Genomic DNA, 12,423 nt, shown 5'->3' with positions numbered 1-12,423 from the left:
TAGTTGTATAACGACTGCTATAAAACTAAACTGCTCTATATCTGTGTTGCATGGAGTCAACCAACTTCTGGCACCTGTTACATTCAACATTTCTTCTGCATTTCTTGGTTTTGCCTCAAACAGCTTTTTTTGTTTCACCCCACAAGTTTTCTATTGAATTAAAGACCAGAGATTGGGCTGGCTACTTCATAATGTCAATCTTGTTGGTCTGGAATCAAGATGTTGCTCGTTTACTGGTGTGTTTGGGGTCTTGTCGAAACATCCATTTCAAGGGCATTGCCTCTTCAACATAAGGCAACATGATAGGCCCAACACCATAGTTTCAGAAACATTACATATCATTATGCTTGAGCCACCATGCGTCACTGTCTTCAGTGTTTGAGGGTCATCTGACAAACTGTTTGCAGTCCCCTAGACCCAAAACAATCTTGCTTTCATCAGTCCACAAAATGTTGTGCCATTTCTCTTTAGGCCAGTGAATGTGTTCTTTGGCAAATTGTAATCTCTTTAGCGTTTCTTTTTCGACAATGTGACATTGCAGGGGCTTCTTGGTGATAGCTTGGTTTGACATATGCGTCTTCTTATTGTAACATTACTCACAGGTAACTTTAGACCTTCTTTGATCTTCCTGGAGCTGATCATTGGCCTTGTTTTTTCCATTTTGGCAATTCTTATCTCCATTCAAATGAGTTTTCCATTTTCTTCCACATCTTTCAGGTTTGGTTGCCATTTTAAAGCATTTGAGAAGCAGCCTATCATTTTCTGCACTTCTTCATATGTTTCCCCTCTCCAATCAACTTTTTAATCAAAGTACGATGTTCTTCTGAACAATGTCTGGAACAACCCATTTTACTCAGATTTACAGATAGAAAAATGCACATTTGTTGCCTTAAGGAAGCTTTAAAAAGGCCTGCACTTGACACCTGTTTTTTTACAAAATGAATTACCTCACTAATCGAACTCCACACTGCTATTATTTGGAACAAGTTATTATTTTGAGCACTGCTATTATTTTGAACAAGCCTCAATGATTGAATTAGAAGCATGCATGTCATGACTGGTTTTCAACTACTCTATTACACCTACTAGTAAATTTTTTGCCATGTAGAATACAATTTCAACCAAAAACATTGATTGATCAGGTTAGTGATGTTGATTGCTATTATTCTGAACACAACTGTATAGATATAGATACAGTATATATAAATATAGATATATAGAGATATATAGATATAGATATAGATACAGTTGTGTGAAAACCCAACTGTGCCCCCTTCCTGATTTCTTATTCATTTGCATGTTTGTCACACAAAATGTTTCTGATCATCAAACACATTTAACTATTAGTCAAAGATAACACAAGTAAACACAAAATGCAGTTTTTAAATGAGGGTTTTTATTATTTAGGGAGAAAAGAAATCCAAACCTGTGTGAAAAAGTAATTGCCCTAATAACTGGTTGGGCCACCCTTAGCAGCAATAACTGCAATCAAGCGTTTGCGATAACTTGCAACGAGTCTTTTACAGCGCTCTGGAGGAATTTTGGCCCACTCATCTTTGCAGAATTGTTGCAATTCAGCTTTATTTGAGGGTTTTCTAGCATGAACCGCCTTTTTAAGGTCATGCCACAACATCTCAATAGGATTCAGGTCAGGACTTTGACTAGGCCACTCCAAAGTCTTCATTTTGTTTTTCTTCAGCCATTCAGAGGTGGATTTGCTGGTGTGTTTTGGGTCATTGTCCTGCTGCAGCACCCAAGATCGCTTCAGCTTGAGTTGACGAACAGATGGCCGGACATTCTCCTTCAGGATTTTTTGGTAGACAGTAGAATTCATGGTTCCATCTATCACAGCAAGTCTTCTAGGTCCTGAAGCAGCAAAACAACCCCAGACCATCACACTACCACCACCATATTTTACTGTTGGTATGATGTTCTTTTTATGAAATGCTGTGTTACTTTTACGCCAGATGTAACGGGACGCGCACCTTCCAAAAACTTCCACTTTTGTCTCGTCGGTCCACAAGGTATTTTCCCAAAAGTCTTGGCAATCATTGAGATGTTTTTTAGCAAAATTGAGACGAGCCTTAATGTTCTTTTTGCTTAAAAGTGGTTTGCCCCTTGGAAATCTGCCATGCAGGCCGTTTTTGCCCAGTCTCTTTCTTATGGTGGAGTCGTGAACACTGACCTTAATTGAGGCAAGTGAGGCCTGCAGTTCTTTAGATGTTGTCCTGGGGTCTTTTGTGGCCTCTCGGATGAGTTGTCTCTGCGCTCTTGGGGTAATTTTGGTCGGCCGGCCACTCCTGGGAAGGTTCACCACTGTTCCATGTTTTTGCCATTTGTGGATAATGGCTCTCACTGTAGTTCGCTGGAGTCCCAAAGCTTTAGAAATGGCTTTATAACCTTTACCAGACTGATAGATCTCAATTACTTTTGTTCTCATTTGTTCCTGAATTTCTTTGGATCTTGGCATGATGTCTAGCTTTTGAGGTGCTTTTGGTCTACTTCTCTGTGTCAGGTAGCTCCTATTTAAGTGATTTCTTGATTGAAACAGGTGTGGCAGTAATCAGGCCTGGGGGTGAGTACAGAAATTTAACTCAGGTGTGATAAACCACAGTTAAGTTATTTTTTAACAAGGGGGGCAATCACTTTTTCACACAGGCCCATGTAGATTTGGAGTCTTTTTTCTCCCTAAGGGCTCTTACACACGGCCGTTCCGACCTGTGCTCCCCTGCGTTCCCGTTTTTTGGCGTTCAGCCGCAGGGGAGCGCAGGAATAGACGCAAGTCATTATTTGAAATGGGGCTGTACTCACTCAGGCGCGTGTAGGCGCCGAACGCAGGTTCAGACGCAACATGCTGCATTTTTCCTGCGTTCGGCGCCTACACGCGCCTGAGTGAGTACAGCCCCATTTCAAATAATGACTTGCGTCTATTCCTGCGCTCCCCTGCGGCTGAACGCCAAAAAACGGAGCGCAGAGGAGCGCAGGTCGGAACGGCCGTGTGTAAGAGCCCTTAATAACGTAAACCTTCATTTAAAAACTGCATTTTGTGTTCAATTATGTTTTCTTTGACTAATAGTTAACGGTTTTTGATGAGCAGAAACATTTAAGTGTGACAAACATGCAAAAGAATAAGAAATCAGGAAGGGGGCAAATAGTTTTTCACACCACTGTAGATATGTAATAATAATCAAACTCATAGGTCTTTCATAATGGTGAAAAGAAGAAAAAAGTTTATTCAACGTTCTGGTCCCTGGCTTCTGACCTTCTTCAGGAATCTAACCAGGCCCGCAGACAGGGACCGAAACGCTGAATAAACTTTTTTTATTCTTTTCACCATTATGAAAGACCTATGAGTGTGGTTATTTTTGCCTATTAAAAAGTAAAAAGGATATCAAGGATTCTGGCTGTCCGCTTCCTCTGCCGGTATATCGTATGTCTGTTCTCCTTCAGACTCAAAGCAAGGATCCAAAGTTTTAAATTTTACACTATGTTAGTGAATTCTTATAGTGGGATGAAGTTTTGGAGCCGCATGTAAAATCTGCTGCTGATATCTACGCTTCTTTAATGTGCAGTATCCCTTAAACGTTTGTGAGTACCCCTCTATATAAATCCGCACGGGATAAAGCTTAAGATAGTGGATAATGAAGCACAAAAATACGCTGGAGTGGATACAAGGGACACTTTATTCATTATACAGGTATAAATTAATCACAAAAGGTGTGTGAACACATTTGGAATATACTACACCATATTGGCGAAAATTCCTCTCTTCTTTTTTATTCTCTTTTTCTCTTCTCCGTGAGCCTGACCTCGTGCTGTGAGCGCATGTTTTTCTTTAAAACTTTGGATCCTTATTTTTGCCTATTATACATAAGTACTTCAAACTGGCACCTAGGCTTTATCTGGATGTTTGTTGTGCACCAGGATTGGGACTGTAGATAGATATGTAGATATATATATATATATATAGATATCGATATATATATCGATATATATATATCGATATAGATGATCTATATTTATATAAGGCCATTTACTTTGTTATAAAGAACAACATTTTTGGTAACATGTTGCAGTTTCAAAATTTTGGATTGTTTTTTTCAGAAAGTATTATAACTTACTGCAAAGTAATATGTTAACCGTTTCCTTTTACATCCACATGACCCTTCTAACTTTTGGATTCCTTTTGTTCTAGGGACCCTCTCTGGTCAGCTTGCATTTCTTTGTTATCTATGCTCCCTAATGTCCTAAAGTTCATGTTAAAGGATCTTCAGGTTAGCCGAGCCTGTCAGGAGGAACTACCTGTAATTGCACAGTTGCTTTGCCTCTTACTACAAAACATTCAACTTAGAAGTCACATGATGGCCAATGCTTTTCTGGTGCAGCAAACCCTTCAGGATGTTATGGTATGCCTTTCATTTACTACTTATACCATTAAATAGTTCATTATTTTACTTTTTCCATTTAATAAACCATCAACTTTTGGATGGCAAATTTCCAACATGATCTTACCTTCTAGCTGATTTAAAGGAAAAAAGAAAAAAACCTTAAACCATATATAGTTCATAAACCATAAAAGGGCTAAACTACACGGGAGATTTTGATTAGATTCAGATTAAAATGCCATAATTGTCAGCAAATTATTAAGCAATCTTTGTGGGTCTGGGGCCCTTACTAACAACTATTTTTTCCTGCAAGCTGTGATATATAATACCTAGTTTGCAAAAGGCCTAATTCGTTTCAATTCCTATTTATTTCATATCAAAAATCAAGTAAGTTGGTTTGATAACATATAGGCATGTCCAGATTTACTTCTACATCACTAGTTAGCCCAGTGCTGCTGCTACAGGTGCTGACATAGTCCAATATACTACATTGCCCTTCTTAACAAGAAATATTGTTATATACATGCTTCATAGCACATGTATAATTCACTACTGGTCAATTATGTATGCAACATACCTAACATAACATGTTACTTCACTTTTTAGCTTTTCTTAAATCAATATGAACTTATAACTTTACTGCATCAATGTTTCTTCAGAAAGAAATAATGTGGATTGATATGTTAAATACCATGGCCCCGATGGGACTTAATGAACATTTGAATTATTCATGCTTTTTCTAGAGATAGTGATGTCTTTTTCTTTGTGTAATTTGGATATATAGTGACTTGCATTGACCCCTAGTGGTGAAAATTCAGTAAACATTCTTTGTTTTATTTTATGTTTATTTCACAGTTAGAAAAAAAGTCTAGCTAATGCATTGATAGATATGGACAATTCACCTTTATTATTACTGTTTGGACACAAGTAATAGCACTTCACGTCACTATACAGTGATTATAATGGTATATTAATACACAATGTATCACTGTCTTTTATTGACTTGTTTGTATTTGCACATAGTGATGTCATTTAATTAGAGGGGAGGGGTGTGCCTCCTCTGCACTCTTAAAACCATAAATAGTTCATAAACCATAAAAGGGCTAAACTACACGGGAGATTTTGATTAGATTCAGATTAAAATGCCATAATTGTCAGCAAATTATTAAGAAATCTTTGTGGGTCTGGGGCCCTTACTAACAACTATTTTTTCCTGCAAGCTGTGATATATAATACCTAGTTTGCAAAAGGCTTAATTCGTTTCAATTCCTATTTATTTCATATCAAAAATCAAGTAAGTTGGTTTGATAACATATAGGCATGTCCAGATTTACTTCTACATCACTAGTTAGCCCAGTGCTGCTGCTACAGGTGCTGACATAGTCCAATATACTACATTGCCCTTCTTAACAAGAAATATTGTTATATACATGCTTCATAGCACATGTAAAATTCACTACTGGTCAATTATGTATGCAACATACCTAACATAACATGTTACTTCACTTTTTAGCTTTTCTTAAATCAATATGAACTTATAACTTTACTGCATCAATGTTTCTTCAGAAAGAAATAATGTGGATTGATATGTTAAATACCATGGCCCCAATGGGACTTAATGAACATTTGAATTATTCATGCTTTTTCTAGAGATAGTGATGTCTTTTTCTTTGTGTAATTTGGATATATAGTGACTTGCATTGACCCCTAGTGGTGATAATTCAGTAAACATTCTTTGTTTTATTTTATGTTTATTTCACAGTTAGAAAAAAAGTCTAGCTAATGCATTGATAGATATGGACAATTCACCTTTATTATTACTGTTTGGACACAAGTAATAGCACTTCACGTCACTATACAGTGATTATAATGGTATATTAATACACAATGTATCACTGTCTTTTATTGACTTGTTTGTATTTGCACATAGTGATGTCATTTAATTAGAGGGGAGGGGTGTGCCTCCTCTGCACTCTTATAAACCTGTGAACTAAGTTACACTGATGAGAGCACTTGATAAAGGAGGTTATACCTCTGAAACGTTGTGTGTAGATCTCAAAAAATTGCAAATATTTAGCACAATTGCTGGAGTGTGTGCCATCTGATTTTCTACATTACATTGACAATATCTCTAGCCCCATGTCAGATTTCCAAATTAAATGTAAAAAAATCAGTTTGCTCTTTTGAGAAACAGATTTAAGTGCAGAAGTCTACTAACTGATGTGTTTTGAAGAAAACATGTTTTCCCAGGACAGTGTCCTTTTAAGATTGCTTGGAGGGGAGAGAGATGGTCAGTAAGACCGGTTATTAGCGGATTGCAATAGTCTAAACAGGATCGGATAAGGGCATGGATTAGAGTTTTGGCTGTTTCTGAGAGAAAGGTGTGTATATTGGCTATATTGAAGAGGAAAAAGCAACATGTTATGGTGCTTGTATTAGAGAGACTGGTCAAATATGACCACCAAGCAGAATGCTGAGTTCAGGGTTAATGGTATATGGTATAGTTAATCAATAGTAGTGGTGAAAGGAAGAGATGGGCTAGGTTTTGGTGGAAAGACCATGAGCTCAGTTTTGGCCAAGTTCAGTTTGAGATGGAATTGATTCATCCAGGAGGAGATGGCTACTAGGCAGTCTGTGATCGGAGTCTGAACTTAGTTAGTGAAGGTGTTTCTAAATATGGGGTGTCTGGATGTCATTGGCATACAGGTGATATTTAAGGTCAAATAAAGATATAAGGTCTCTTAAAGAGAGAGAGTCTGCAAGGAGAACAGCAGAGGACCAAGTATACAACCCTGAGGCACACACTAAGATGAACGGGGAGAGAGGATTTATTAATCATTTATAATAATAATATTACAAATAACAGAGAAAGAATGGTCCCAATGGTAGGAAGAAAACCAGGATACAGCTCAATCCCGGATACCTATTGAAGGGAGAATTTGCAGTAGAACAGAATGGTCTAAAGAAGAACATGAGTGCAGGTGAATGAGAATAGAGTAATTTCCTTTGGCCTTAGGAGTCTGAGTAAGTCGAAACCCAGACTGCCTAGGGTCCAGCAGATTATTGGCGCAGAGAAAAATAACAAAAAGGGAAAAGACAAAACATTCCAGAAGTTGAGGCTAGTGGTAAGAGAGAGAGACAGGGCAGTAGTTAGACAAACAGGATTGGCCCAGTGTAGGCTTTTTTAGTATGGGCTTGACACAGGCCTGTTTGAATAACAAACAAGAGGTATTAAGGAAATGAAAATATGAGTAAATACTGGAGTAAGGACAGGTGCACACTGTTTTAGTAGAGGTTATGGCATAGGATCAAGTGAGCAAATTGTTGATGGAGAGGACAGGATCATTTTGAGACTCTGTTATAAGATCAAAAGAGTTGAAAATGGAAGAGGAGATGTAGGAAGTGTGAAAATATTGGTATCTGAAGGGTAAGAAAATTGTTTGTGGATAGAAACAACTTTGGGCGCGGGGTATGTTTAGATGTTAATGTTTCATTTGTAGAGGGATGGAGTAGTGAAATGAATGTGGAAAACAAGCGTTGTGGGTGGAATTTATTATTGTTTGAGTGTACTATAGTGCTCAAAATTTTCAAGCTGTTATTCAAGGGGTGGATCTATTATTCTTTGGAGATATGTGTTATGTATTGGCACAGGAAATGTTGTTCTATTAAAGGGAAGAATGGATTCTACCTAAACAAGAAAATTATATATACCTTTCTACTAGGAAAAACAGGAAAACATTGCTACATTAGTGCAAGTTCCCTCAAGAACATTTGTTTGGTTCACAGAATTGTAAACAAATGACACAGCCTAAATACAGACCAATAAAATCAAGCTGGTGCACCAGTAAAAGCACAGCTATTTGGGGCATTGTGTTTATTTGTGATGGCTATTGATGTGACCTTTATAAATGTGTGCAATCTACCTTTTTTTTTTGCAGTTCAGTTGGTTTCAGATATTTCACCAGAACTAATGACTTTTTCATTTACATTTTATTTTCTATTTGTGATAATTTTTCTAAAATTGATATTTTTCAAGAATTAAATAATAATTTTCAAAGAAAAATTGCATTGTCCAAATGCAGAGCTGATAAGTGCTCTCCTTAGACATTGTCTAAATTAAGACGTATCCATACATACATTCATCCATCCATACATTCACCCATCAGTGCATCTACAGAATACTGACATAAAGTGGAGTATACTTATGCAATCTGTTATTTTTGTATTTTTTTTACTGTCTTTAATATGAAACCTTCACTGCCAACAGATTTGGTTGCATGCAGTACTTTTATTGCCAAAAATTTTTTGATCAGTCTGTGCTTTTTCATGTTTGCGGCCTTTCCTGGAGGGTCTTTTAGTTTTTTTAGAGCTCTGGCACAATGACGCCAGAGGGCGCGTGCACAATCTGCTGTATAGGCCGGTGGTGACGTCACGCTTGGCGCCAAATTTGAATTTAAAATCCTTGCTCAAGCTTGTCTTCAGCTCCCCTGAACCTGCTAAGCAATATTTTGGTTTTGACCCCTGCCTGTTTGACTATGATTCCTGCTGCCTGCCTTTTAAACCTTGCATGTTTATCGAATATCCTGAAGTTTGATTCTTGCCGCCTACCTTTTGAACCTTGCCTGTTTCTCTTTTGCCACCAGCTTTTGTACTCTGTCAGGTCCATCATTGCCACGGTTCTTTCATCCATTGGTACACTTCGCTCGTGTTCAAGATCCCTGCCTTTAGCCGCAGCAGAAAGTCCGGGGCCCCAAAAGGACATCCGTAAATACCGGGGAAAGGCAGGGCTCTCTTGTTCACTTAGAAGTGGTTCTGGGCAATACATGGGCTTCCCCGCAGACAGTACATAACAGATACAGGCTTCTAAATATCTAAAATATGGGGGGAAAAAATCTTTAATAAGCAGATATCCGATAACAGAATGTTTTTTAATGCACAAATATACAACTGATTTGTTAAGTCTTGTTTCTCCCAAATGTGCCAATACCAAATATGTATAGTTTTGTGCAGATTTCTTACTTGTATAGGTCAAAACCTCCCAGCAGTACATTTCCAATGCAAGGCCAAAAATGTCACTTACAGTAGGTTTACCCTAGGAAACCATGCAACCATTTGGAAAGAAAAAATTCTAATGAATGCCAGTTTGATGCCCAATGCAAAGCATGCAGAGGCCAAAAAGAAAATATTGCAAATGAATTATAACTAATGTAAAATAGCACCATGAATGCTGTTTATTTTCCATGAAAGCCCCTATGAATATGCCGACCACTGAAAAACATATTTTGGAAGGTACACAATCTGATGAATTTAAAATGGGTAAAGTCAACTTTGTACTACAAACTGCAAAGCAAAGTTTATATTACACGTTCTTTCCAAAGGCCAAACCCATCCTAGGTAGCACTACTCACACTCTCTTATACTGTCCATTTGATTAAAAAAAACACACAGTTGCGCAGTAGTGATTATGGCCACCATTATCAGGCCCAAAGACTTAAAACTTAGTAAGCTTAAGCACAAAACAGTAAATTATCGTTATGTCCTAGGGACATCACACGTAAAGTGATGTTAGTAATATTAGTAAATGTTGCTTTTTTAATTGAACATTCTTTTTAATTCTCTAGAACCTGAAATGCTGTGAAAGTCAAGAACAGTGGCTGACAGACCTTCAATACTGCTTCAACACGTATCTTCCCAAACAACCTCATGAATCTCCTTCTTTTTCTGCACTGTACTGAGGAAATACATACACCTTAAGTCATTTGACTTATGTTTGATAAATATTTAATGCTGACTTCTTATCTTGATGTTTCTATAAAAACTGTATCCACATCTGCTTTTTTTTTATTATTATTTTAAAATCGGCACAGTACATAAAAGTATAGTGGCAGGTTCCTATTTTAAGAGCTTCCCCTAGCCGCCCCCCCCCCCCACCACCTATTACATAGCATCATAGAAGCTGTTCAGGTCAGTAATGGCTCCATTTTGCTAGGACACCGCCATTAATATATTTGGCTATGCAGAAGGTCAGAGTGCATTTTCTCCTCTGGCATAGATACACGCACAGTGAACGCACAACCCACTGCTTCCCACCCCTTGTATAAAAATACACTGGCACATCAATGACCTGTCACTGCCTACATGGGAGGATATCAACACAGAATTGCAGAAGTAGAAATTTTTGCACAGAAAGCAACCCTTTGTGTACTGACAGGCCAATATAAAGGCTGATACAGAGGGTAGTCGATTGCCAGTGGAGAAGATGCATTTTGTGCCCCTGGCCTAAGATCAGAAGTTAGAAGGCACTCGTGAATACTTCTGTCATTATTTTAGCACAGTGTCATGGATTAATGTTCCAGCTTTCACAGACAGGTTTAAAGCAGACATAAAGATAAGGGAGAAGGTGTATGCAGAGCTTTTTAAATACAAGGTTCTCAGTGACCCAATATTCTTTGGACCTGTAGAGTTAAGTGACATATTTTTCATTATATTAAACTTATAAACAAATTGAATTATGCAGTGTAACAGTCCTGTTGTTGGAAAGGCTGGCATGAGCTGGCAAATCTGTATATAAAATTGGAAAGTGTCACTATCCTGTTTTTAAACTGCCTTACAATACAATTACCTATATAATATAGAATTGAGTAAATAGCAAGAATATATAAAGGGTAATATTGCAGTAAACTCTTTTTGGTTCTTTAACACCCCTGATATTTTAAGCAGTTGCCACTGCAGACAATACAGTTTGGCACTGGTAAATCTGAAATCTTTTGCCCCAAAGCCCCCAAAATTGTCCTTTGTGCCATAGTCCCTAAAAGGTAAAATACAGCTTTACTTGATGACTATTGCTTTTATAAACAGGAATATTACCTTTTTGATTTATAAATGAAGATAACCAATTGTTAACTAAAGTCAGAAAATGTATGTTAAAAACAAATAAAACTCTATTAACCTACATGTTTTGCATACACAAATAAAATCTTCAAACCAACTAATTCTGATAACTTTGTGAATATTGTCATGTCCTGTAAGATTCAGAAGAGTCTCTGTAAGCTATTTCATCAGAGAAAAAGTATATTATAATATCAAGCAAATAATACAGAAGCATTCAGGTGCTAGGAGAGATCTCTGCCACTCTGACTGTTACATGACTTTTTATATCATGTAGTTAACATAATTATCATATCATTAGTCATATTGTATTGCCTATTAAATCACAAGATCATGTCATCATGATCTAATTAGGAACAAATGTTAATTCATTGAGTAGTTCAACATAAATAGTTGCTGGTTTAGCTTTAAAGGGATTTTTGTGTTGTAGTTTTTATTTTTAAATGACACTGTTTACATTACAAATAATTCACTCTTCATTTTCTTAAATCTATTTTTCTTAAAGCTATTTCCTTCTTTGAATCTTAAAATAGTCACAGTACACAAAAGGATAGTGGTAGGTTCCTGTTTTAAGAGCTCAATGCTAATAGCTTCTTTCCCCCTAAAGCACGCCATTACTGGAAAATAAGACTAATGCTTGGGTTGTATAACAAAAAAACATGTTTATTTGTCTACAAGGTATATGCTAAATGTGATCTTGCATATAGAAAATATAATGCAGATATAGTTTGATTCCCTTGCAAAAAACAATAGCTGCCTCCTTACTGCTGTTTCAAAGTAATACAATATAATACTAGATGAGGTTGAAAAAAAACTTACAATCAACCATCAAGACAAAATTTGTGTCTTAAGTGCTAGCTATTCCAGAGGAAGGGGGAAATACAAAAAGGCATTATGCTGCAGTCTAAGATGTGATACAAATTAAGGCAGCACTCCAGTAAGAAGGAATGGTTTATTTATTTGGTAGGCAGCACAAGGCCTTTAACACGGAAGGTTATCAAGGGAACAGTCACCAATATCCTTGCCTATGTCTAAGTGTTTGTAACACAAAACACATAAGGTTGTATATTTGGACATAATGAGCTTTTATTCACCTGGTGGAAGAATGTCTTTATTTTGAGTGCTTGTTCTACAGATTTCCTGGTTTAGA

The 12,423-nt window shown here is 37.1% G+C and overlaps 1 protein-coding gene across 3 annotated transcripts in view; it reads left to right on the top strand.

Annotated features, from left to right (window-relative positions):
• Positions 1–11,377, top strand: part of tex10.S (testis expressed 10 S homeolog) — an 87,572-nt gene extending 76,195 nt beyond the window's left edge. For 2 of the 3 annotated variants that reach the window (XM_041567211.1, XM_041567212.1), the window contains 2 exons: positions 4,196–4,406; positions 10,007–11,377. In XM_041567211.1, the coding sequence (XP_041423145.1) occupies positions 4,196–4,406; positions 10,007–10,120 (325 nt within the window). In that variant the 3' untranslated portion in view covers positions 10,121–11,377. 3 annotated transcript variants of the gene reach the window in all.
• The last annotated feature ends 1,046 nt before the right edge of the window (positions 11,378–12,423 follow it).

Source organism: Xenopus laevis, chromosome 6S, assembly GCF_017654675.1.
Source record: "Xenopus laevis strain J_2021 chromosome 6S, Xenopus_laevis_v10.1, whole genome shotgun sequence".
Lineage (NCBI taxonomy): Eukaryota > Metazoa > Chordata > Amphibia > Anura > Pipidae > Xenopus > Xenopus laevis.
Note: the sequence above shows the minus strand (reverse complement) of the source record. Positions and strands in the feature narration are given on the sequence as shown.